This window comes from Alligator mississippiensis, chromosome 3, assembly GCF_030867095.1.
Source record: "Alligator mississippiensis isolate rAllMis1 chromosome 3, rAllMis1, whole genome shotgun sequence".
In the NCBI taxonomy this organism is placed as follows: domain Eukaryota; kingdom Metazoa; phylum Chordata; order Crocodylia; family Alligatoridae; genus Alligator; species Alligator mississippiensis.
The window spans coordinates 178,119,102-178,146,779 of record NC_081826.1 but is presented as its reverse complement, the minus strand read 5'-3'; the positions used below and the strand labels follow the sequence as shown (position 1 = coordinate 178,146,779).

Sequence of the window (27,678 nt, the reverse complement as noted above, 5' to 3'; positions counted from 1 at the left end):
TTCTGTGCCCCCGTGATGAACTTAAAGGCAGCCACAAGGTCGCCTCTCAACCTTCTCTTGCGGAGGCTGAAAAGGTCCAGTTTCTCTAGTCTCTCCTCGTAGGGCTTGTTCTGCAGGCCCTTGACCATACGAGTTGCCCTTCTCTGGACCCTCTCCAGGTTATCCGCATCCTTCTTGAAGTGTGGCGCGCAGAATTGCACGCAGTACTCCAACTGCGGTCTGACCAGCGCCCTATAGAGGGGAAGTATCACCTCCTTGGACCTATTTGTCATGCATCTGCCGATGCACGATAAAGTGCCATTGGCTTTTCTGATGGCTTAGTCACACTGCTGGCTCATGTTGATCTTGGAGTCCACTAGGACTCCAAGATCCCTTTCCACCTCTGTGCCACCCAGCAGGTCATTCCCTAGGCTGTAGGTGTGCTGGACATTTTTCTTCCCTAGGTGCAGCACTTTGCATTTCTCCTTGTTGAACTGCATCCTGTTGTTTTCTGCCCACTTGTCCAACCTATCCAGGTCCGCCTGCAGCTGTTCCCTGCCCTCCGGCGTGTCCACTTCTCCCCTTAGCTTTGTGTCATCTGCAAACTTGGACAGAGTACATTTCACTCCCTCGTCCAAGTCACTGATGAAGACATTAAACAGTATCGGTCCAAGGACCGAGCCCTGCGGGACCCCACTGCCCACACCTTTCCAGGTCGTGACCGACCCATCCACCACGACTCTCTGGGTGCAACCCTCTAGCCAATTCGCCACCCACCGGACTGTGTAGTCATCCACATCACAGCCTCTTAACTTGTTCACCAGTATGGGGTGGGATACCGTATCGAAGGCCTTCCTGAAGTCTAAGTATACGACATCCACCCCTCCTCCTGTGTCCAGGCGTTTCGTAACCTGGTCATAGAAAGAGACTAGATTGGTCAGGCACGGTCTGCCCGCCACAAACCCATGCTGGTTTTCCCCTCAGCATAATTTGCCCTGCCGGGCTCTCACAAATGTGAGCCTTGATAATTTTTTCAAAGACTTTACCAAGGATGGAGGTGAGACTGACTGGCCTATAGTTGCCCGGGTCCTTCTTCCTCCCCTTTTTGAAAATGGGGACCACGTTAGCCCTTTTCCAGTCCTCTGGGACTTGGCCCGTGCGCCATGAGCGTTCGAATATTCCCGCCAGTGGCTCTGCAATGATGTCGGCCAGTGCCTTCAGCACCCTCGGATGGAGCTCATCCGGGCCTGCCGACTTAAAGGCATCCAGTTCTTCCAAGTGACTCTGCACCACCTCAGGATCTACGTATGGAAGTCTGGCGCCTTGCTGCTGCCTCTCTACAACCCCAGTGAGAGACTTGTCGTGCCCCTCACTTAGGAACACTGAGGCAAAGAACTCGTTGAGGAGTTCAGCCTTGTCCCTCCTGTCTGTCACCAATTGTTTCTGCCCATTTAGCAGGGGTCCTATTCCTCCCTGGGCCTTCCTTTTACTCCCAATATATCTAAAAAACAATTTCTTGTTGTCTTTTACTTGGGTTGCCATCCTCAGCTCCATGGTAGCTTTGGCCCGTCTAACTGCCTCCCTACAAGCACGAGCAGAGGAGGTATATTCATCTTTAGTGATCTCACCTTGTTTCCACTTTTTATGTGCTCCCCTTTTGGCCCTTAGGCTGCCCTGGATTTCTCTGGTCAGCCATGGAAACCTCCTGGCCCCTTTCCCTCTTTTGCCTCGCTCGGGGATCGTCTTGCTTTGTGCCCGAAGGATCGTTTCCTTAAGGCACAGCCACCCTTCTTGGGCTCCCATCCCTTCAAAACTCCTACTCTGCAGTGCGTCCTTGACTAATCGCCTGAGTGCATTGAGATCAGCTTTCCTAAAGTCTAGCACTTTCACCCTACTAGTTACCTTACCCACTCGCCGTCTTATGTTGAATTCTATTATTAGGTGATCACTGTCTCCCAAATGGCTACCGATCTGGAGGTCCCCTATCATGTCATCCCCTGTTGCCAATACCAGATCCAGTATGGCATTCCCCCTAGTGGGACCATGCACCTCCTGTGTCAGGTGGAGGTCCTGTACACAGGTTAGAAACCTGCGTGAGCGATGGGACCTTGCTGTCTGCGTCTCCCAGCAGATGTCCGGGTAGTTTAGGTCCCCCATGACTACCGCCTCTTTGGCTTTTATGGTCTCCGAGAGTTGCCTCAGGAGCCCCGCATCTATTTCTTCCCCTTGGTGTGGGGATCTGTAGCAGACCCCTACCACCAAATCCCTTTCTCCTTGCCCCCCATGTAGCCTAACCCACAATCCTTCTACTTCCTCAACATTGGATTCTGTCTTGATGAGGGTTGATGTATATTGCTCACTGACATAAAGTGCAACCTCCCCCCCCCCCTTTCTTCCCCGACCTGCCCTTTCTGTACAATCTATAGCCCTTAATATGTACCGCCCAGTCGTGGGATGAATCCCACCAGGTTTCTGTTAGCCCCACTAAGTCATAGGTGTTTAGTGCAAGCAGGAGCGCTAGTTCATCCTGCTTGTTCCCCATGCTCCTAGCATTAGTATATAGGCACTTGAGCCCTGCGACTGGTGCCTTTGCTGCCCCCCCGCTCCGAGTCCCAAGGGGCCCATTGTTTCTTACCTTCTTGTTTCTTACCTGTTCTGTAGTGCTGGTCTCCCCATGGCTTTCAGGTTTCCAATGCTCTCTGTCTTCAGGCTGGTCTGTCCTTGTGGGTGCCACATGGTTTGGTGGTCCACAGCTTCCCCTGCCCTCGTACTCCCCTCCCCCCGACGAGCCTAGTTTAAAGCCCTCCGGAGGAGATCCGCCAACCTAGAAGAAAACACACGCTTACCTTTGGGGGACAGGTGAAGCCCATCCCAGCTGAGCATGTCCCTCGTCGTGATGTGCGGGTCATTGTCCAGGAAGCTGAAGCCTGCCTCGAGACACCACTACCACTGCTAACCTCCTCCTGGAGCTCCCTCACCTGCGCCTCCAGTGCCCTAAGACGGGCACCTGCCGGACAGGTGTGGGGGCTCCCAATCTCTGCCCCCCCGGCCCTGCTGGGGATCCCCCACAGGCCAGGAGGTAGGGGGACATCAGCTCCCCCATGGGCTCGGTCTGGGTGGAGACCTCAGACCAACCCCGGGTAGCCTTGTCCCCCTGGGCAGAGGCCCTAGCAGCACTCCTCGTAGACACCATTCTATAAGCTGCTGTTTGTAGACCTGTGTGGTGTCTACGCCCTACCCCTACAGAAGTCCCACTCCCGGCCTGCCCGCCGGCGCGAACTCCTGCGCAAACGCCGGCGTGCTCTTACAGAGTCCACCCTGTTTGCGTGCTCTGTTCGCGCCGCACGGCTCGGGAGCACAGCTCCCTACTGGCTCAGCTATATGGGACCCGGGGGGCTTCCCCTCCGGATCTGGCTCAGCTGCGCCGGGTCCCTCCGCCCCACTTACCTTCGGGGGATCAGCTGCTGCTGCCCCTGCTGCCGATTCCTCTCCCTCTTAACCATGGCTTGAGGGTTCATACCGCTCCCTATGTCGGGGTCGAGGTCTGTGCAGGTGCCCTAGCTGTTCTCCTGGGATGGTGTAATGGATGTTATGCAGCTCGTGTTAACATGGTCCCAGTGATTTACTTGAACGCTCCCATCCTGGTCGACAGGGTGTTTGCGGAGAGCCTGGACATTGCAGGCATACACTACCTTGTCATGCCCCCCTGGACACCCAGGCAGTGAGGGTGGTGATTTCCAACATGCCCTCACACCTTTCCAACAGGTCTCGAGTCCGTTGGCCAGCTTCTGATGGGGTTCCTACGAGTCCCTTTTGCCGACTGATGATTGGAAGCAAGGACCCAAAGCCGAAGCATGTCCTGTTCTTTCAGCGGCAGGTCTTCATGCTCCTCAGGGAGGGCCCCCAGTCTCTACCTTGCTTTTTGAACCACATGCTCGACAGATTTGTGATGTATTTTTCCTTGGGGGAGACCACGTGTTTCCAGTGTGGTAGCTCTTCCCACCTAGCAGCCCAATGCCCACAAAGGAAAGCAGCTAGACCATCGGCAGCTGCAGTGTTGCCAAAAGATGGTGCATCCATTTCTGGGACGCAGGCCCTGCCCAGGGAGGCTGGGATCTCTTCCCGACTTCCTTTCACCCCCATCCATTTGAGGAGCTGGGATCTCCAGCATGAGAGCACCATCCAGCAGAGGGACTGGGACTACTACCTAGCACTCTCCCCTGCCTGTCCCACTTACAGTGCCCATCCCCCCTCCCCCTGGTGCAAAGGCTCCACCAGGTGGAAGGGCTGATGCCTCCACTTGCCCCCTGGCCGCCCTGGCTGAGGCAGCTGGGGTGGCCAGGGCCCTGTTGGATGATGGGGCTCAGGCCTCCTTCCAACTGTCCTTCACCACGGCCTTGTCTGAGGTGGCTGGCCCCAGGGGAGTGGGCTGGGAGAGGTCCGATCTGTCCCCTACGAAGGGGAGGTCACCTGCCACTAAGAAGAAAAACAAGGGAAGAAAGATGAAGGGGGCCTCTCAGGACACCCCATCCCCACCAGGACCCTCCTCAACTGGCGGCAGGGGGACCTCCGCTGGAGAGCCTGACCCTACTCCGGCTGTCCTGCTGGCGATGCCATTGCACATGACTGCAGACGGGGATTACAGACGGGGCAGAAGAGGCAACAGCAGGGGTCACCAACCCCTCGCCTCTCTCCCAGCTTCCAGAGTCGGGTGGCAGTAAAGATGATAAAGAATGCCTCTCTTCTGGAGACCTCACCAAGGGAGCAGCAGAGGAGCCTTTCCTCTTAGTCTCGTCCCAGTCTACCGGATTGGATGGGGAAGCTAGTGAAATGGAGATCTAGCTTTCTGAGTTTCGCAAGCGACCTCAAGAGCAGGATGACCTCTCTGCCCCCAAGAAGGTGGGGATCACTCTCCTGGTGCCAGTCCTCGACCTGGACAATGACAGGAGGCTGATGTGTCTAGACATTGAGGATGTAGACACTGCGTTTGTGGGTGAGCTTCCACCTGGGGTGTAGCCTCGCCGTTCTTCTGTTGGGAATGTCCAGCCCATGTTGGCAGACCCCCCTGGGTCCCCCCCAACTATGGGAGACTCCTGGCCTTTTTGAAGCAGACCAAAGGACAGAAGAATGTGCATCACTCAGTGGTGCACAGATCCTAAGCTCTTGGTCAAGGCTGCTAGAGCTGTGGCCAAACCTACGCAGTAAGATCTAGGCACCCGGCAGCTGGCTTACTGTCTGGAGAAGCTTGCACAGTAGGTGAGAGATGAGTGGGGCTGGGGGGGTGGTCCCTGGAGAAGAGCAGGGCAGGATAGACCTTCCCCGACCTGTCTCTACTATTTTGCTCTGGTCTTGGGTGCTCACTTTTCCACCTACACCTTACCTCGCTCTTCATCTCCCTTACCCACACCCATGGCAGCCACGACCATTGGCACTTTTAACATGAACAGTTGTCAAGATCCGATGAAACAGGAGACTGTCCTGGAGCTCCTGCACCAGAAATGGCTGGCCGTCGCCTTCCTCCAGGAGACATGTGCCAGTGGGCTCAACCAGGTGGCTTGGCACACTGCCTGGCAAGGCTACTTGTTCCTGAGCCACGGCACCAACCTCAGTGTTGGGGTCACGACTCTTCTATCACCACAACTGACTTACTCCACAGCTTGACATGGCAGTGGCATGGGAGGTCATCCCAGGCTGCCTGTTGACTGTCCATATCACTCTAGCACAGGGGTGGGCAATTATTTCAGGCGAAGGGCCGCTTACTGAGTTTGGCAAGCCATCGAGGGCTGCATGACAGGCAGCCAGGGGCAGATTAATATTTATTTTCTAAATTTTTAGGGGCCCCACGGGCCAGATAGAATGGCCTGGCGGGCCTCATTTTGCCCACTCCTGCCCTAGCGCAACACCACCTGCTACTCGTCAACGTCTACGCACCCACTGATGGCCAGGAGAGGGTTACTTTCTTCAAGACCCTGGCCACCTTCCTGCGTGATGCTAGTGAGGATGATGACCTGCTCCTCACAGGCAAGAACTTTAATTGCACCATTGACACCTCATTCAACCACACGAGGCCTGAGCCTCACCTGCTCTCAGTCTGCAAGCTGCAGTCTGCCCTGGAGACCATGGACCTTGTCCACATCTGGTGAGCCCTGCATCCTGATGTGCGCCAGTACACCCAGGCCAGGATGAGTGCTGGTGGTCTCACTGTGGCTCTCCTTGACCACCTGTTATGTCACCAGGCACCATCTGCCACTCCTGCACAGGGGCCGCATTGTTCCCTCAGGCTCATCAGATCATGGCCTAGCCTGCTGTAAACTGAGCCTACCTAGGAGAGCCTGCCCCCAGGCACCTTATTGGTGTTTCAACATCAGCCTACTTCAGGACTCCTACTTCTGGGACTGCTTCGCCCATTTTTGGTGGGGCTGGGAGGCCGCAAGACTGAGCTACTCCTCCTGGAAGCTATGGTGGGATGTGGGCAAGGTACAGATACGAGCTTTTTGCCAGCAGTACACCCAGCTGGCCACAAATGAACTGTGCCACCATATCTGAGAGCTGGAGGAGGATGTGGCAGATCTCGAGGCTGCCCTGCTGGCTGCTGGCAGTGACGCGGTGCTGTGCAAGAGCCTCTGGTTCTGCAGCAAATGCTCGCGTGACTTGGCAGAGAGTGTTGCCCCTGGAGCGAGGATCTGCACCCTCTGCCAAGAGGTGGCTGAAACTGATGCTTCAACCCACTTCTTCAACCTGGAGTGGTGGCAAGCAGCAAGCAAAATCTTAGATCACCTCAAGACCCCCAAGGGCTGGGTAATTACGATCCTGGGCGAAATATGTGAGCACGCTGTCACCTTCTATCCTGACCTGTTTGTGGCTGAGCAATCCTGCCCCAAGGCCACGCGGGAACTCCACAAGGCCTGCAATGTCTCTGTGCTCTGGAAACCAGTGAGCTTGAGCGGGAATTGCCTGTGGAGGAGCTGGCAGCCACTGCAGCTGGCCTCACCTCCGGCAAAACCACAGGCCTAGGTGGGTTACCTGCCAAGTTCTACAAGACCTTCTGGCCTCTCCTCAGCCCCTGTCTCTTGTGCATTTTCCAGGAGAGCCTTGCTGACAAGATCCTGCCAATTAGCTGCCACCAAGCAGTGCTCATGCTGCTGCCCAAGAAGGGAGACCTTGGCTGCATTAAGAACTGGTGGCTGTTCTCCCTGCTGTGTGCAGACTACAAAATTCTGGACAAAGCACCTCTGCATCATCATGGCCTCCGTCACTGAGGCTTAGGAAGAGCTACTGTGTGCCAGGCAGGACCATCCAAAACAACCTGTTCCTGTTGTGCGACCTACTCACAGCCAGTGAACTCTTTGGCCTTGACATTGGCCTCATCTCTATGGACCAGGAGAAGACCTTTGATTGTGTGGGCCATGCCTAGCTCTTCCAGACCCTGGAGGCCTTTGGCTTCAAGCCACTCTTCACTGGGGCCCTCTGGGTCTTGTACCAAGACACCTCCAGCATGCTCAAGGTGAACGGCTTGCTCTGTGCTCCATTCCCTGCACATGGGGGCAACCGTCAGAGCAGCCTCCTGTCAGGCCTTCTGTATGCCCTAGCCATCAAGCCGCTGCTGCACGTGCTGCGGCACCATCTAAACAGTGTGGCCCTGCCATTGGCAATGGGCCTGTCCATTGGCCCTCCGCTCTTGCTGTCAGTATATGCGGACGACGTGACCATCTTCCTCAACACCCAGGAAGACGTGTGGGCCCTGACAGACTGCCAGTGAGCCTGTGAGAGCGGGCCTTTTCAGCCTGTGTCGACTGGGCCAAGAGTGATACCCTGCTGCTTGGCACATGGACCAGTGTGACCCCACCAGATTTGTCAGGGGGTGCGGCAAGGTCACCTGGTGCCGCAAGGGCCTCAAGGTTCTGGGCGTGTTCCTGGGGCCACCGACCTTCATGGCGCACAACTGGAATGGCCTTGAGGAGGGGGTGGAAGCCCGCCTGCAGTCGTGGCACTGGTGCCTACCCAGCCTCTCTTACCGTGGACGTTCCCTCATCACCAACAACCTGGTGGCAGTGACCTTGTGGCACTGGTGCACTGTACTCAACCTGCCATCAGACCTACTTGAGAGACTCTAGCACCTCCTGATAGACTTTTCTGGGATGGGTGCCACTGGCTCCCACAAGCCTACCTGTTGCCGAGGGGGGCCAGAGCCTGGTTGACTTGGTGAGCAAGATGGCCACTTTCCACCTGCAAGCCCTTCAGAGACTCCTCTATGGTGAGGAGTGCCTACCCTGGCAACAACTAGCGTGCCGGTTCCTGCAGAGGGTGGGGGCCCTCGGCTTCGACTGGGAGCTCTTCCTGCTGGTCCTCACACTCCTGAACTGGGCAGTGCTTCCAGCCTTCTACTGAGGTGTGGTACAAGCCTGGCAGGCTACCTTCCACCTCCAGCCCCAGGCCTAGCATCTGTTTCCCACAGCTGCCGAGGGAGCCCCTGGTATACAACCCAGCCCTGTGGCACCCTGTGCCGAGCCTGGCCTCTGCCAGCCTCATCTAGGCGCATGTCCTCCGCCTGGGCCATCTCCTAACCACCCGAGGTCCTAACCACCCAGCTAGGCATGCACTCTGTCTGCAGCATGGGCCATGTGCATGACATCCAGGCTGCCCTCCACTGGAGGCAGCAGCCACCCTAGATGACCATCTCCAGGCATGCCAGATCTCCCACACTGCAGATGCCCCGAGTGAGGCTTTTCTCATGCTGCTGGTCACCCTGGCCATGGCCAGCAAGCTGGCCAGTGAGCCTGGCACCCTGCTGACGTTCCCCATGCCTCCCAACAGTGACACAGGTTGCCCCTTTGCTTCTCTGTCACGTAGAAGCTTTTATTCCTGGGTGGATCACGTCTGCCCTACCCAAGTGCTGGTGTTACTTAAAATTGCCAATAGCTCAAATTAAGAGTGAGACCTTAAAGAGGGGATAAGGCAAAAATGCTGTGTTTATTGGTTACATGAAGCAGATACATAAATTTGGACACACCAGTCATACAAACAGACATACACAAGCATCCATAGACAGACATACAGACAAAACCACACCAGTAAGATGTTATAGCTACCAGCAGATGTTACTCAATATTAGCTCTGGATGGCCGGGTCCGGGCTTACTGAGGGTGATAGGAGCAGGGGAAGAACAGACATGCATGCCTGTGCTCCATGAGGTTGTAGAGAGTGGATTCCCTGTCTTGACTTGTCTGCATCCCACTTTTATAGGGATTTCAAGTCTTTGTTTAGCATTGGGTTTTTTCCATGCTCAGTCTTTAGGTCATTCTCGTATATCTTCAATGAGGTCATTCCAGTCATTGTGTAGTTGGTATCTGTGCCTTGAAGCATTATGTCTTTGAAGCATTGTGTAGTTCAAATGGCAGGCAAGATATGCAGAATTCCTTCTTCTTGCTATCTTCTTTGAACTTGATTCAGACATCCATTAATTAGCTTAATTAGTTTACGATCTGGTAATTTATACATTGGCGTCTTGTTGCTTATACAATCAGTTAAATCTTCTACTGTTTGCATGCATATACTTACTATTCTTTTACCATTCACTCTCACACAGACACGTACATAGGGCATACAAAGTTCATCTACTCATGTCAAGGAGGGAACAAGCACAAAATGGAGTTTTAGTTCATACTGTGTGGGCCAGGCGCGAGGCGCGGCCCGTTTTGCGCACACGGGTTGTGGCCAGCAGCCCGGGCACGTGGGGTCGGAGAAGACCGGAGGCGAGCTAGAATTAGTTACGGACGCGTAATGGTTGATTTAAAGATTGTTTACTTACACCAAAGTGTGCGGGCCGGGCCGGAACCCAGGCCCTTTCGTCGCTCTGCACGCGGGCTGTGGCCGGCAGCCCGGGCAGGCCGGGTCGGAGAGGGCGGGTGCCGAGCTAGAATTAGGCAGAGACATGTAACGGTTGATTTTAAGATCGTTTACTTACACCGAGATGGTCGCAGTGCAGGCTGGACAACTTGCTTGAGTTGCGGTTACAACAGAAAACACGAACAATCACGTGGAGTTTGCTAGGCTCCATGCAGACAGAACTCCGGATGTCCAGGACAAGTGCGCATCAAAATAGAAAACTCGTTGATATGTCTTATAGAAAGTTACCGCTCGAAGACGGGAAGAGGTGGGCGGTGGATCAGGCCGCCAAACTCCTCTGAATAACACACAGGGTATCTATGACCCTGCCACGCACCCAGAGTCCCCACGAGATGGATGTGGAGTCCTCTTCGGCTTGGGCGGAAACTGCTCAAGCCTCTTGTACGGCTAGCAGGCCAATCGCTAGCCGCCACGTGGGAATAATTTAGCACTAGCCAATAGCGGGGAACAAATTTGCATGCGAAGAGCGGGAACTCCTTTGCACCGTGCATTTCTGTGTTGCAAAGGGAAATGCACCCTGCAAAGACAACTGCAAAGTGGCGGGAGCGCTCTCCTTTGCACGTGGGTTCTCTGTGCAGCAGAACTCCACCGTGCAATGAAGCTGTAAACCTACGGGGATAATTCTTAGTGCCGAAGCGCACACAAAAAAATCAGACCTTTGGGTCATGACACAAAGATGGTCATGGTGTAGGCTGGACAGTTTTCCAGGCACAGCTCCGCTTAAATCCTCGTTTGAGGATTACGACAAGTTCGCTCTCTCCCATGGAGTTGTTGAAGCTCCGTGGGTCTGTTTCTTTTGCGCACAGGAAGGGATACGTCTAGGAATCTATCGGCGATGGAGAGAGGCCAGAGGCTGGTCAGGCCCCTGTTGCCTTTTAAGAAATGCGTTGGGTCCGTAAGGATCCGCAGCGCTTAGAGATCTTTACACAGCGTGAAGTCTCCTCCTCCTGATGTTCGTGGAGTCCTCCCTTGCGGGGGTTCTCCTCGGAGTTCTCCAACTTGGGCGGAAACCACCCAAGCTCTTTATACGGCTAGCAAGCCAATCGCTAGCCGCCACGTATGCATAATTTAATGTGAACCAATAATGTGGCTCGAATTTCAATACAAATGGCAGGAACTCTTTGCACCGAGCATTTCCTAGATGCAAAAAGAAATGCACCATGCAAAGAAAGCTACAAATTGGCGGGAATTCTCCGTTGCACCGGGGTTCTCTTCTGCAGCAGAAAACTCCACTGTGCAAAGAAGCTGCAATTTAGCGGGAAAATAATTTAGCAGTGCCGAAGCGCACACAAAACACAAAATCACAACTTTGGGTTGTGACATCCCCCCTTGCTGAAGGCATAGCTAAATTAGACTGCACGCTCGTCACTCGAGTTATTAAGAGCTCTTACTACGGGTTGCTGAACCAAACGAGTAAACACAAAATTTGCTAACATAAGAAGTTCGTCCTCTAGGGATCGAACCAAATAATAACCCACACAAACACATATACACGTGATTAGATTCATAAGAAAAAACTGCATGATTAGGGCTTCAGTGGGCGTCATGGCGAAGTTGCGCGTTAGGCCCTCACTTCTCGGTGATGTTATCCTTCTTGGGGCTTCTCTTCACCACGCACTCTGAATTCCGGATCTGTAAACAAAAAACTCTTAAAAAATAAGTTAACGTATCTCAAAATATTTACAAAATTTATACACAATAGGGCAGTTAGTCTAGCCTAAACTCCATGGACATGAGTTCCAGCCATGAGACTATAGCCTTGTCAGACTCCATTTTAGATTCTTTGTATAGCTGTTGTAACTCTGTCCAAGGACGAATGCGACTGGTGACAGCATCTTGCTCATCTGTTACTTGATTGATTGTGGCTGTAGGGCAAGCTGCTGTTTCGGGAGTTGATGTTGTTATAGGCTGAACTGCTGCTGCGGGAGTCACTGTTGTTACTGCTTCCGGCAGGAGGGGCGGATGCACTCCTCCGCTTGACTCTCTTTCGTCGGCAGAGGCGTCTCCGCGTTGCTAGGCGGGGTTGCCGGAGACGACGCTGCGTCGGTGGGCGGAGTCACTGACCGAACTCTCGCGGGTTCCTCCGAAGCTCCACCCTTTTTTTCCGGTTCTTCCACACAGTCTCCCTCTTGCTCGGTGCCATCTTGGGCTGGCGTTTCAGGATCCCTTTTCTCAGCCGCTTCTTTGACTGCCTGAACAGCCATACGCAGCTGGGCCTTTAAACTTAAATTCTTATTCATTAAATCAGCAATTGTACGGAAAGTTGCACTTAATTCTCCCCCCTTGTCGTACCGCGGGGCCACCCTCTCATCTGCGGCGTGTTCCTCCATCTCCAGATCTTCGCGGAGCTCGGATGGAAGCTCGTGACCCCTTAATCTGGACGCCATGAGGGGAGGGAACCGGCCGATCGGCACCGGCTCTTCACTCTCCCAAGCATATCGTAGGCATCGGGCACATTCCCGGGTGAGGGTCGGGTTCACTGCGCCTGTCGGGTTGATTCTGGCGAGGGACACAGTATCGAGGGGCCTGAACAAGACCCGCTCGTTGCTCATTATACACCCGAACGCCGCAGGCAGCAAATACACTTCTCTCTCTCTCTCGGGGCTCCGTCTTCGGAGGCTCCCTCTTCTCCCTTCAGCGAAAGGCGTCCGCTGACAAATCTCTCACCCGTTCCGCCCGCCTGGTGGTAAGCGATATGTGCCTCCAGTTCCTCAAAAGTTTTCACTTGGCGTTTGTTATCGCGCCATGGGCAGTTCTTAACTAATTCTAGCTCTAGCGTGTTCTCTCCTGATCCCATCCTCGTTGCCGTGTGCGGGCCGGGAGTGATCCGGGCCCTTTTTTGTGCCGCGCGGGCTGTGGCCAGCAGCCCGGGCACGCTGGATCGGAGAAAACAGGCGACGCGCTAGAATTAGGCACGGACACTTAATGGTTGTTTAAGATTGTTTACTTACACTGTAGATGGTCGCGGTGCAGGCTGGAAAACTTGCTTGAGTTGCGGTTACAGATAGAAAAGAAGAGAGGCGGACTAGAGTTCCTTCCCTTGAACATTCTTCTAGCCCATCCGGTTGGAGGCTCTAACCTGCGAGCCCGTCGCGCCAACCGAAGAAAGTACTCGAAGTGAAGAGCTCTGAATAGACTCACACGAAGTTTGCTAGGCTCCGTGGATCCTTTTTGCGCGCAGGGAAGAGGGATACATCGAGGATTGCGCTCGGTGACGGGGAGAGGCTAGAGGCTGATCAGACCCCTGTTGCCTTCTTGGTATTCACGCTGGGTCCAATAGGCTCCGCAGCGCTTAGAGATCTTCACACAGCGTGAAGTCTCCTCCTCCTGATGTTCGTGGAGTCCTCCCTTGCGGGGGTTCTCCTCGGAGTTCTCCAACTTGGGCGGAAACCACCCAAGCTCTTTATACGGCTAGCAAGCCAATCGCTAGCCGCCACGTATGCATAATTTAATGTGAACCAATAATGTGGCTCGAATTTCAATACAAATGGCAGGAACTCTTTGCACCGAGCATTTCCTAGATGCAAAAAGAAATGCACCATGCAAAGAAAGCTACAAATTGGCGGGAATTCTCCGTTGCACCGGGGTTCTCTTCTGCAGCAGAAAACTCCACTGTGCAAAGAAGCTGCAATTTAGCGGGAAAATAATTTAGCAGTGCCGAAGCGCACACAAAACACAAAATCACAACTTTGGGTTGTGACACATACAATCATAGAGGTTGATCAATTCAATACTATTATAACTTAAACACAATAACTAATATGCAAAAATTTATACTACACTGGCAGGCCACCCCGATACACTGTGGCGACGGTGCCTGGGGCCGCCAGATTCCCCCTGGCTCACCCGGCTTGGTGCACATTGTATAAGCCACCAACTGCCAAAAAGACTGGCGACCTACAGTGGTAATTGCTGCACAGCATCCCACTTTGACCCAGCAACCTTGGTGGCCTGCCCCTTCTGCCCATGGGGCATTGAGGAGAATCTCTTTCATGCCTTACTCGAGTGTCCCTGTCTGTGGCTGCTCTTTGTCACCCTCGTGCCGCCAGTGTGGGCACTGAACAGGAGCCTCTCAGAGAACAGCTACATGTGCTCCTACCCATACTGGGCGGCCGATTGGGGCAATGTCTGTCTGGCCAACTTGCTACTAGGTCAGGCCAAGATGGCCGTCCTCCAGAGCCACTGCAACCGGCTTGCCGGGACAAGCTCAGATGATGCCCTTTGGTTTTTTGGTCTCCTGGTGCGGGCGTGCCTCTCACTGGAGTTTGAGAACGCTGTGCTCCAGTGGGTGGTGTCCGCCTCGGAGGCACGCTGGGCCCTTGAGGAAGCGCTGTGACACTTGGAGGACGGCTGTCTTCAATACACATTCTGATGTCATGACCAGTCTGGGCGACTGGGCTGGCTTGGTGGCAGACTGCGACTCCCAGATTGTGCTGCGCCCTGGACCCTCACCAGGCTGCTTTTTGCTTTCTTCTTTGTGTGGGAAGTTTAAGGTGTTGTCACGTGTATGATTGGATAGAGCAGGGTAGGAATCATTTGTTCATAGAGGGCTTTGGCCTGTACGACCATGTGGCTGCTGTCCTGACTGCATAATGGCATGTTAGGCATGACGTGTAATACAGCAAAGGTGTCTGTCACTGTGTAATGTTATGAATATAATGACACGGCACTCTTGTTTTGATGGTAATTTGTTTGTCTTTGCTTTGTATATTGGACCTGGACCCCAGAGGGACCAACTTTTTGTACCCTGAACCTCTGAATAAAGTAGTTAAAAGTCCGTGTGTCCTTCTGAGCCAACCAAAAAATGTGCATTGTAAACAGATATTTATTTGATACCGGTGCTGCTTGTCTATTCAAAATATTCAAAAGTGATAGAATCCAATGTTCTGCTTACATTTTTCTCTTCTTGTGCTTTCCATTGAGGTTGGATGTTAAGTCTGTTTTGTTTTTATTTGTATAGTCTGCTTTGCTTTCAGTATTAATGTTTCAATCTTAAAATGCTGCAAGAAGAGAATGGTCGTTTAAAACACTTCTACGATTCCATAAAATAGTATAAAACACTGCCAATATTTCCTTTGCCTCTTAAGCTTATGATTATAAAAAATTTAATTTGGGGCCAAATTTCCAATGATGGTTTCTATCCAAAGGTCTAATTTACATGAGCAAAGGAAGGAAATGCTAGAGTGCGTGAAAGCTACAATTATTTTGATTCTCTTATACTAATTATCAGTATGTTTGAATGTTCAGCAACGCAATGCGTTATTCAAGTTTTACTTTTATCTTTAATAATGAGTATGGGAATTCTGAATGTTGATGTAAGTTGCTTTGTAAGGCTTTTAAATACTTTTAATTATTTTTATTTAAATATCTGTGCTTTACTTGTAAGTATAGATTCAAACGCTTAATCTGTTGTAAGTGTTTTGGTGGCTTTCTCTATAGGCTTTGATGAAATTTAATTCTGTATTTTACAGTGGGGGTCCAGTGTGTACCTTTGTTACAAAAAGTCTGTGCCAGCTTCCAACTCAATAGCATATAAAGCTGGTAAGTAATTTTAAGTCGACCCTTTTGAAAGCGGGTTCTGTAAATACATTAGAGGTATATAAATGTCCTGGGTAATATTATTATTTATCTATTCTTCAGCTTATAAAAATCTGTTTGCTGTCAAACTGCTGGGCAGAGATCTGCTGTAGGTCAACCAAAACAAACTCCATAATCCTGTCCTCTGGTTTATATTGGTTTCCTTAGGCAAAAGTCTGAGCAAATATCTGAAGTTCGTACCTTGTTACATATGGTTTTAACTGCTTTTGGTTTTTATTTTTATGGTTTACCTCGACAAACTTGGCAGTCTGGCAGCCTTAAATCAAAGACTTCCAAGGTTTGTGGGTATAGTGAAAAGCTTCTTTTTTGATCTTGAGTATTTTGGGCAGAAGACATGTTTGGAGGCTCTAGGCAACTTTTTACATGCTTCCTTCTGTTTTTCTCATAGCTGTCAGAGCATTTTTTATATTTTGGGAGGGTTAGGTACATTTCTCCTCTGCTGCAACCTGCTAATCTGTTCTGGTGAAGAAGAGCTGAAGAATGTCTCAACTAAGAAATGGCTGGGAATTTTGCGGTTGCTACTCTTACTCCTTGAAAATCACATTAATAAAATCTAAAAAAATCTCCCCTTTGCATGTACAGACAGCAGAAATCCTGGGATGGCCTCCTCTTTCTTCACCTCTTGACTGAAACAGATTGCCAGAGTTTGTTTCATGAGTAGAAGTGGAAAGCACAGGTTGTGTCAGAGGATGCTACATAACAGGGGTGTCTTTGTGGCAGCCTGTTGGCTGCATGTGGCCTGTGATGGAATAAATTGTAGCTTGTGTGATTACCAGAGCTGCTGCATTTGGTATGGCTCCTAGCCAGTAAATGTTGCAACGACTCATCCTCACCCTCTTACCCACCATTGAATTTGGGGTCTTCAGTCACTGCTGCAACTCAAATGGGCAGCTGGGAAAAAGGAGTAGTGGGTAGGGGGTGGCATCATTTACTCTTTGGGTTTCAGAGCTATGTATGCAAGTGCAACAGCTCTGGAAGCCACACAAATAAGCCCCTGCCTTGCCACTGCAGGTGGATCATCCAGATCACAAGAAACTGCAGGGGCTGAATCTGTCCTGTGGGGCCAAATAAGCTGCTATATTGTAACTCTGATAAGTAATACCGGTACGTTCATGATTGTGTGCAGTTTTCTGGAATTGAAGCTAGGTGCATTGCCTGGAAGTTGCTTAATAGTTGCACTTCTGTGTTGACAAGTCAAGCAAACGGGATTAGTGTAAACTCATTGAAGCTTTCAGGTATGTTTCCAGTCGATGAGTCTTCTTGGCATTCCAAGGAACTTTAACCCTGCTGAGCTAATATATTGATAGTATATATGTTGAGTTCCTTCCTTGGAATTTCTTTGTAATGTAACCACTTAAATAGTTTACTTATTTTTAAGGAAGAAACCAAAATTGCTCCTACTTGGTTTAAAGCCAACACTTTCACTCATGACTTTTTACAATTAGTACTTGTTTGAACAATTACAAATAGTGAGGGTGTGTTTTCCATGGAGCGTTGGAATACATTACAATTAGATACTTTAATTTCTCAGTTTAATGGGAGTATACACAGCTGCTGTGGCTGATTTAACAGTTCAGTTGATGTATACTTATAGGAAGCATATTGTTATTCGTCTGTTCAGGACTTGCAGATTATTGAAAATGCATTTACTAATGTCTCTCTGAAAGGCTTGATTTTCAGATATCCAGAGGAGGATTATGAGTCATTCCCATTGTCAGAATCTGTTCCTCTATTTTGCCTTCCAATGGGAGCTACTATTGAATGCTGGGATCCTCAAACCAAATATCCACTACCAGTGTTCTCAACATTTGTACTGACTGGTTCTTCTGCAGAAAAGGTAGGGCATAGTACAGTATATTTTGCATTTTATTTTAAATGCACATTATCAGGTTTTATGCTAAGTTAGAGTTATGTGAGGGTCCAATGGAATGTTTGTTGTCAGATTTTGAGAAATTTCAATTGTCGCACTGAATATTTGTCATACATTTTGACATTATTTATGGGTTTATGATGGAAAGAGGAGTCTCACTGCTGACTGCTCACTGCTGACTGTTCAAAGCTAAGTAATCTCCTTTTCCTGTGAAATAATGTTTTGCTTCTAGAAATTTAAGAATTTTGAGATGATTACAGATGCATATAAAATTCACAACAAAATAGACATTAAAGAAATAGGTCACATCCACGTGAAGGCTTATTTTCACCCTAAAGGAAGGTCCAGTACAGACAGACAGGAAGGAAATAGCACAAGAAAAGTTTTGTCATGTTTAGTTCCATGAACTCAAAACATACAAAGGTTTCATAAAAACTAAAATTGCTGTTCCTGATGCTCCAAATTCCATCCACAAGGGCAAGGGAAGTTTAGTCCATCCCTAATAAGATGTTCAGTTGTCTCATGTATAGCAGTATTTTGCTACAGTTCCTGATGGTCAACTGTTGTGATCACTGCTCCTAAAATTACTGCTTGATCATAAAGGAAGCTGAAACCATTTTTCCAGCTTAGCCAGTCTTCTTGATAAAGAACAAATGAAGTATGCGCCATATATGCATGTTTTGTCTTTGAGGGAACATATTTTATGGTATCAGTGTTCATTTTTGCATTGTCGGTTTGCCAAGATATTTCTTTTTGTATGCAGCTGTGACAAAAGAGGTGAAGTGTTAAGAAAAGCTGCTCATCAGTCAAAAACTGAAAAGTGAAATGGGTTCTAAACTTAAAGCCAGTACGTGATGGTGGATTGAGTGAAAATAAGTATGATGACAGCGTTTTTCTATAACATGCCAGTTTAACAATCTCCTGAAGAAATTCAGTTTACCACATCTAATTTTGGAGGGAAGTGGTGGAGAAGAGCAGAGTGGAATAGTAGAACAGCGGGGGATCTGAAAAGCTAGAAATAAAAGTTATTTTGTGTAATGTATATACATTTTCTTTATGTGCACATAGATGTAACACTAGAAGTCTTAGCCATGGGACATACATGTAAACAAACCCACAGAAACATAAAGTGGTGAAGAATACTCTGAAGAAATGAAGCTTGACCTTCTGCTTAATCTAGGGCATAACCCCTTGACTTTCTGTGTCCTTCAGGTCTATGGTGCAGCTATTCAGTTTTATGAGCCTTGTTCCCGGGAGCTGCTAACAGAAAAGCAGCAATTGCAGCTGAGCCTCCTGACAGCTGTGGAGAGAAAAGTGGTTACTGCCAAGTCCATCAATTCCAACAAATGTATCTGCCTTCTCTCACATTGGCCTTTCTTTGAAGCCTTTCGAAAATTTCTTATGTTCATCTACAAGCTTTCTGTTTCTGGGCCTCATCCTCTTCCCATTGAAAAGTAAGTATAATGTTTTCCTATAAATTGCTTCAAGGCACTTAAATATAGCATTAGCTCAAAATGAGATGATTTATTTAAAAGTAGCATCTTCAGCTGGTATTTTTATTCTGTACTTGAGCTTGTTTGGCTTCTACTGTATTGACTCGCACCATATTGACAGGAATCCATTGTTGCTATTGTTAGCACAGCAGAACCAATACAGCTCTTAGGGTGAGCTGGATTTTATTCTGCCTCATTTGTTATATCAATAAGCTGTTGGTTGATGATTGTCCTAAGGACGAGTAGAAAACATCTAGATTTTCAGATCTAAGCAAACATTTGCAATTTAAAAGGGGAAAATTTGTTTTTGTGTTGATTCAGTACGAAATCACTGAAAAATGAAGAGGAAATTCTGGGATAATATTTAAATAATATTGTAGGTTATTTCTAACTGTTAGCAACTGACCCAGATGGGCTAGCATCATCTCTAACTTCTGTATAGTGCAGGATTTCCAGGCTCCTATGAAACAGGACCCTGCAAGACCAAAAAAATTACAACTCCTAATATGGTGGTGGGTATGTTAGGGGCATGACTATTCTTCTAGAAATGGCAGAGGTGTCATACATATTAATCATTGCTTTTTGTTACATTTCATCAAAAGCTGAGATATGTAAATTTTGGTCCCTTTATAAGTAAGTTGTGCAAATGAGAATGCATTCTTGTCTCCCGGTGTTGTTTTCCATTGGTTCCCCGCTAATATTTTTAGTTTCTTTTGCACACCAGGAAAGTGTAAGAGTAAATTTTTTTTGTACACGTGTGGATGAAGAGACCATTTTGGGCATGTTTTAAATCTGAACAACTCTCTGGACAAACTATTATTATAACTAGCAAAAGGACCATATCACATACCTGTATACATAAGGAAGATAGAAAGGTGATTGGTAAAAAAAAAAAGAGCAAAAAGCAGCCTGGAGTTGCAGTCTACCACCGAGCCCACCCAGTTGCCCAGACTGGTCATACCATCAGAGCGTGTATTGAAGATGGCCATCCTCCACATGGCACAGCACCGACTCAAGGGCCCACCATGCCTCAAAGGCAGGCAGTGCCTGCTGGAGCACAGTGTGGTCAAAATCCAGCGAGGGACCCGCCTGCACCAGAAGGCCAAAACGCCACAGGGCATCGTCTGAGCCGGTCTCAGCAAGCCAGTTGCAGCAGCTCTTGAGGACAGCCATTTTGGCCTAACCTAGCAGAAAGTTGGCCCAGCAGACAGTGCCCCGCTTGGCCACCCTGTATGGGTAAGAGCACATGTAGGTGTTCTTTGAGAGTCTCCTGCCCAGCACCCACAGTGGCGGTTCGAGGTTGACAAAGAGTGGCCCGAGGTAGGGGCAGTTGAGGGAGGCGTGAACGAGGCTCTCCTCAATGGCCCTGGGGCAGAAGGGCAGGCCATAGAGGTGGCTAGGTCAAAGTGGGACACAAACGTGCCAGTGGCTAGGATGCCATGCAGCAACCACCACTGCAGGTCGCCAGTCTTCTTGACAGTTGGTGGCTTATACAGGTGTGCGTCAAGCCAGTTGGGCTAGTGGGGAATCTGGTGGCCCCAGGCGCTGTCACCATGGTGCATCAGGGCAGCTTGCCAGCACCTGGGCATGGTGGACATGAACAACCCAAGCATACAGGCTTCTATAGGGCAAGGAAGCAAAGGGGCAACCTGTGTCACTGTTGAGAGGCACGGGAAGCATCAGCCGGATGCTAGGCCTCTTGACCAGCTGCCAGCCACAGCCAGGGTGACCGGCAGCGGTGGGAAGGCCTCGCTTGGGATATCCGTGCCAAGGGGGACCTGGTGCGCCCAGAGGTTTTGATCCAGGGCAGCCGCTGCCTCCAGCAGGAGGGCAGCCGCTGCCTCCAGCAGGAGGGCAGCCTGGATGTCACAAAGGAGATGCCCACGCTGCAAACAGAGCGCGTGCCCAGCCATGTGGTCAGGACTTCGGGCAAGAGCCAGGCAGACCAAGCGACTTCAAAGAGATGGTCCAGACAGAGGACTATCCCGGGTGAGGGTGGCTGTGAGGCTGGCAGAGGCCAGGTTTGGCATGGTGTGCTGCAGGGCTCGGTTGTGCACCAGGGGCTCCCTCAGCAGCTTCAGGAACTGTAGGTGCCGGGCCTGGGGCTGGAGGCAGAAGGTCGCCTGCCAAGCTCGTACCACACTATGGTAGAAGGCCAGGAGCAGTGCCTAGTTCAGGAGTGTGGTGTCTAGCAGGAAGAGCTCCCAGTTGAAACTGAGGGCCTTCACCCTCTGCAAGAATCAGCACACCAGTTGTTGCCAGGGTAGGTGCTCCTCGCCATAGAGGAGTCACTGAAGGGCTTGGAGGTGGAAGGTGGCCACCTTGCTGGCCAGTTCGACCAGGTTCTGGCCCCCCTCAGCGATTGGGTAGGTAAAGGACGGCTTGTGGGAGCCAGTGGCGCCCATCCCAGAAGAAATCTACCAGGAGGTGCTGAAGTCTCTCGAGTAGGTCCACCAGTGCCATGGGGTCACTACCATCAGGTTGTTGGTGATGAGGACCTGTCCACGATAGGAGAGGCTGGGGAGGTGCCAGCACCACCATTGCAGGCAGGCCTCCACCCCTCCTCAAGGCTGTCCCAGTTGCATGCCATGAAGGTTGTCAGCCTCAGGACCACACCCAGGACCTTGAGGCCCTCAAGTCACCAGGTGAGGCCTCCTGGCAAAGCTGGGGGGTTGTGCTGGTCCATGTGCTGAGCTGCAGGGTATCACTCTTGGCCTAATTGATATGGGCCAGGGAGGTGCGCCTTTAGGCTCACTGACAGTCTGTCAGGGCCCACACGTGTTTCTGGGTGTTGAGGAAGATGGTCACATCGTCCACATACACCGACAGCCGGAGCGGAGGGCCAGTGAATGGGCCTGTGGCCATTGGCAGGGCCATGCCACTCGGGCAGCGCCACAGTGCATGCAGTAGCAGCTCAATGGCCAGGGCTTAGAGCATGCCCAACAAGGGGCAGCCTTGACAGATGCTTCTGTGTGCGGGGAACGGGGCGCAGAGCATGCCGTTCACTTTGAGCAGGCTGGAGGTATATTGGTACAAGACCCAGAGGGCCCCAGTGAAGAGTGGCCTGAAGCCAAAGGTCGTTAGGGTCTGGAAGTGCTAGGCATGGCCCACCCAGTCGAAGGCCTTCTCCTGGTCCAGAGAGATGAGGCCAATATCGAGGCCTAAGAGTTTGCTGGCTGTGAGTAGGCCAGGCAGCAGGAACAGGTTGTCTTGGATGGTCCTGCCTGGCATACAGTAGCTCTGCTTAGCTCAGGTTGAAGTAGAAGCAGTCTGGGGCATTGGTTTCTGCCAGCTCTTGGTAGCAAGTGCAGATCCTCGCTTCACAGGCTGCACTCTCTGCCAAGTTGCACAGGCATTTCTTGCGGAACGAGGCTGTCATGCAGCACCTATCATGCCCTACTCTATTCCAGGGCCCCCCTGCAGGCCCCACTTGTCTCTCACCCGCCGTGTGAACTTTTCCAGATGGTAAGCCACCTGCCGGGTGCCAAGATCTTACTGCATAATTTTTGCCACAGTCCTGGCAGCCTTGACAAAAAGCTTGAGGTCTGTGCACTCCTGGGTGATGCACCCCGCTACATTCTTCTGTCCTTTTGGTCTGCTTGAAAAAGGCCAGGAGACCCCCATAGTCAGGGACGACCCAAAGGGGCCTGCCAATGTGGGCTGGACATTTCTGACAGAAGAGCAGTGAGGATGCACCCAAGGTGGGAGCTTGCCCGAAAACGTGGTATCTGCGCCCTAAATTTTCGAGCACAGCAGCCTTCTCTCTTTATCCAGATCGAGGACCAGCTCCAGGAGAGCAATCTTCACCTTCTTGGGGGAAGAAAGGTTATCCTGCTCTTGAGCTTGCTTGCTTGCAAGGTTGGATAGATATCTGGCTGGGGTATTATGATCCCAGCACTTATTCCTGCCCAGGGCAGGGGTTGGATTTGATGATCTGTTCAGGTCCCTTCCCACCCTAGAAACTGTGAAACACTCAGAAAGCTGGATCTCCATCTCACTAGCTTCCCCATCCAATCCAGTAGGCTGGGATGTGACTGAGAGGTCAACGAACCCCTCTGCTGCCCCCTGGGTCAGGCCTCCAGAAGAGAGGCATTTTATATCAACTTCACTGCCACCCAACTCCAGGAGCTGGGAGACAGGTGAGGGGTTGGGGACCCCCACTGCAGAGTCATCCCCAGCCAAGTGCAATGGGATCACTGACAGGACAGCCAGAGCAGGTTCAGGCTTTCCAGTGGGGGCTGCCCTGGCAATAGCCAAGGAGGGTCCCGGCAGGGATGGGGAGTCCTAAGAGGCCCCCTTCATCTTCCTTTCCTTGTTTTTCTTCTTAGTGGTAGGCAGCCCCTCCTTCGTCGGGGCCGGGTCAGACCACTCCCAGCCCACTTCCCCAGAGCCAGCCACCTCACCAAGGCCACAGTGGAGGGCGGCCGGGAGGAGGCCTGAGCCCCATTATCCAACAGGGCCCTGGCGCCACAGTCACCGGCCACCCCAGCCGCCTTGGCTGGGGTGGGCAGGGAGGAAGTGAAGGCATCAGTCCTTCCACCTGGTGGGGCCTCTGCACCGGGGACAGGAGGGATGGGCACTGTAAGTGGGACAGGCAGGGGAGAGTGTTGGGTAGTAGTCCCAGACCCTCTGCTGGATGGTGCTCTCATGCCGGAGACCCCAGCTCCTCAGATGGAATGGGGGTGAAAGAAAGTCGGGAAGAGATCCTGGCCTGTGTCCCAGAAGTGGATACACCATCTTTTGGTACTGCTGCAGTCGCCGATGTTCCGGCCAGTTTCCCTTATGGGCACTGGGCTGCTAGGTCAGAAGAGCTACCACACTGGAAACGCATGGTCTCCCCCAAGGAAAAATAAATCACAAACCTCCACCTGTTGAGCATGAGGTTCAAGGAGCAAGGCAGAGACCAGGGGCCCTCCCTGAGGAGCATGAAGACGTGCCTCCGAAAGGACAGGACACGCTTCAGCTTCGGGTCCTTGCTTCTAATCGTCAGTTGGCGAAAGGGACTCATAGGAACTCCATAGGGCTCGAGTCCCTTGGCCAGCTCCTGGTCGGACAGGTGTGGGGGCACGTTGGAAATCACCACCCTCACGCCTGGGTGTCTAGGGGTGTGACAAGATATTGTACGCCTGCGATGTCCAGGCCCTCTCCGCACACCCTGTTGACCAGGGTGGGAGCGCTTGGGTAAATCATTGGAACTGTGTTAACATGAGCCACATGACATACGTTACACTGTCCTAGGAGATCAGCTAGGGCACCTGCGCAGGCCTCCTGACATGGGGAGGGGTACGAACCCTCAAGCCATGGTTAAGGGTAAAGGTATTGAGAGGCATCTCCATACTAGCCACTGGGTGTATGAGCAGCCATTCCTGTTAATGCCAAAAGCTAAAACTAAGGGAATGGGGAAAAAAAGTATATATAAAACTACAGAGATAAGGGTCTGGGAATGCGGTCATGAAAAGCAAAAAGAGATGGGGGTGAGTGCCCAGAGGGGAAAAAGGATGAATGAAAAAGAGAGAGGGGGGAGAAAGTGTGTGGGGGTTAGGGGAAAAAAGAAAAAGAGAAAAGGGGGGGGGAAATCAGAGCATCCCTCATATAGCAAAAGATAAAATTACTTCCCATGGCAAACAAGCAAAAAAGAAAGAAAGAAACAGTAAGAGAGAAGCTGCGAAGTAGACAAATGCAACTTGCAGATGGAGAAACCAGAAGTAGAGTGGGAGGGGACAGAGAACAGAGAAAAAGAAAAAAAAAATAAACATTGCGAAAATGCAAGAGAAAAATTAGAAGGGGATGTAGACAAAAACAAGAGACCTTTAGACAAGTGGAAATCAGAAAAGACATAGGAAGCCAGGGAGTCTTACGCTCAGGATTGCCCCATGCAGCTCCAAGTGGGCCTGGTCTGAGGTGTTCAAAGAGGGAGGGAGGAAGAAAAGGAGGAAGGAAGCAAGGAAGTTAATTGCTTGGGTCAGGCATGAAAATTCTCACACCTAGAAGTCACTACAGGAAGTGTAAAAGTGTATAGGTAGAAAGTTTGCTAAAACTCTTCACATTTGCCCTTTCAGTTAGAAGATTAGTATCAATGCCTTCTTACTTTGAGCTGGCATGCAGGGAGAAATGTCCTCTTGCCATTTTAGTATGGAGATAATAGTAATTTAGTTTATCAGAGGGGATTTTTTTTTTGCTCGTCTGTTTTGTTTGGTTTTGTGGGAAAGAATAGACTTCAGAGTAACAATAAGAAATCTTACAGCGTCTCTTAATATACCTGTTTCTAGGCAGTAGGTAGTGCACTGTCCTAACTTCCTGTTAGTGCTATATTTTGGGGAAAACAGTCATCGTGTAAAAATAAAACCTTATGATTTGCATAGATTCTAAATGCACGCAAGCTAAGCACATGTCTGATTATGAGAACACATTTCATAGAATGTATGTGAAATCATGTTAAAAGGGTTTTTTTAATTGCATTTCAGAGGTAAAAATTTAAAATGAAAGTCCCTTTCATCTGTTGTGTCTGTTCCTGAAAAATTGGTACCTGAGGGTATGGCAGATGGACAAATTGTAGAGTTTAAGAGTTGGAGGGATTTACTATGTATTGGGTAGTTTTCAGTAACTATATGTTTTATCTGTACTCTCCTGTGGTATATTGAAGTTAAGCAATCTTACACAATTTTGAAGTTAAACAATCTTAAACAAAGTTAATCTTAGCTCTGAATAAACAGGGTTTAACCTGGGATAGTATCAGGCATAGGCCTACTCTGTGATAAGACTCATGGAAAGTCATCCCTTCCCCTTTTAACTCAGTATAATTTCTTTGTCCTTTAGGATAGTATGTGGGCTACTCTTTAGGATCTACTGTTACTACTTAAAAATAAAGTTTATAAGAAATGTCTTCCATATGATGAAATACCTAGTTGCAGAAATGTTTTTGCAGATTTTCTGTTGGACTGTTTTAAGGGAATTAAAAAGAATTATCTTAAAGCAAATCAGATGAGAAACTATCTATTGCATTAAAAATTGAAACTGTGAAATTCAGAAGCAATTTGTTTTTAATTTCTTTTCAGGCATATATCCCACTTTATGCATAATATATCTTTTCCTTCACCTCAAAGGCCAAGGATCCTTGTGCAGGTAACTAAAACTTCTGCTTCTTGTCATAGCATTAGGGTGCCCTTCTCTCAGTCACTGAAAGCATGAGTTCCTTCAACTTTTCACCTCAGCCTTAAAACTTCCTACACAAGCAACAAAATGTTACTCTCTTATATCCCTGTAATTTTAGATTAGCTAAATACTGTATTTACTCAAATACGAGAGGAGGGTTTTCCCGCCAGTTGGCATAGAGGAAAAAAGTCCTTTGTCTTAAAATCACATATAACGAAACCTTATTCAATCCATTGTCAATCATTAAACTGCTGCCAAAAGCAGCATGTGCTCAGCAATAGAAACCAACTCTGAAGTTGTTTAAATGCAGCCAACATTGAGCATGACTATAAAGCACCTGACCCATATTGGGCAAACATATTGATGAGAACCCTTTTTTTTGTGTGGCCCTTAAAAAAAACCAAACAAACAGGGGGGGTGTTCCTTTTTGGATGGAACTGGCACTGGGCCTTGGAGGTACTGTAATACCAGGCCAGCACTAGGAGGGCCAGAACTAGCCTTGATATCCTCCCTTTGGTGCCACATGCTACATTTGATCTCAGCTAAAAAGGCCAAGGTACTGATGGGAATCTACCACAAGGATAGGTGAGTGCAGCCCATCTGAAGAAAATATGTGGTAGTAGCCATTAAGCACAGTTCCTCTGAGTGCCAATTCTTTTATCAAGTCATGGTGAGCCACCACATTACATAATTTCAATTTCCTCTTCACTCCCACAGCTGGGCTGCATCTTTCCCATGTCCAGTGATTCCTGTTTCTTTACCAGCCTTAAATGTCTGGCAAACATCAAATGGGGCTCCAAACAGTTCACTAGAATGCCTCTGTCGCTTTCACTCTCAGCCTAGCATACATGATTAGTGTGGTCGTATCCTCCATGATGTGAAGTGGGACCAGGTTGCCCTGTACCTCATCTGTATATAATTTTTACAGCATCCCAGGCCTCGTGACAAAAACATTTGGTTCCAGTCATGAGTGGGGGGCTAATTAAGTACTCACCTTTGTGGGGGCTATCTTTGTGTGAGTATACACACATACTGAGCAATGCTGAGCCATGGAGTCCCCATGGGTTGAAGTCCTGGTGACACTTCTGGAGTCCAGCCCAATGAACTGTATGGTAAATCATGAGCCTTTGGTTTTAAACTAATATCATGCATAGTTTAGTAGTGCTTAAAAGTGTGTTTATGGAGTACCTGTGGTAAAACTTGCAACAGTTTAAAAAAAAAAAGATGGTATGTATCAATTCTGGAGGAGCTTAGTATATGGATACTGGTATGCAATTTGCTACAGCCATATTTAATTTTAAGGTAATTGCTTTCAAATTTGCTCCTCACTTCCATGTGCTCAGGGAGAGCAGAGTTGATAGAAGAGGGGACAGGAATGCTGGGGGAAAAATTGGGGGAACAGAGGGCAACAGGACCACTGAAGGACCGCCCGTGGGGATGCCAATTAATTAATTAATTGAGAGGGTCATTAATCCTCTATGACCCACAGGTAGTCAGGTTTGGGGGCATTAAAGTAAGTTAATTTCCCTGAGCATTGACTTATTGCCCAACCCCACTCAGAGTTAGAAAGGAGTAGCTACACACTACACCACAGGTAGGTTGAATAATATAAGTTGTATTACACAACAAAACCCATGCAACAACTACTCAACGCAATATTCCTGTAACACCCAAGCTGTA

The 27,678-nt window shown here is 49.8% G+C and overlaps 1 protein-coding gene across 7 annotated transcripts in view; it reads left to right on the top strand.

The window, feature by feature from the left end:
* The window catches only part of DENND4C (DENN domain containing 4C), a 177,188-nt gene that overhangs the window by 77,509 nt on the left and 72,001 nt on the right, over positions 1–27,678 (top strand). For all 7 annotated transcript variants that reach the window (XM_059724675.1, XM_059724674.1, XM_059724678.1 and 4 more), the window contains 4 exons: positions 15,357–15,426; positions 17,151–17,320; positions 18,566–18,807; positions 25,902–25,968. In XM_059724675.1, the coding sequence (XP_059580658.1) occupies positions 15,357–15,426; positions 17,151–17,320; positions 18,566–18,807; positions 25,902–25,968 (549 nt within the window). The remainder of the gene's footprint in view (positions 1–15,356; positions 15,427–17,150; positions 17,321–18,565; positions 18,808–25,901; positions 25,969–27,678) is intronic.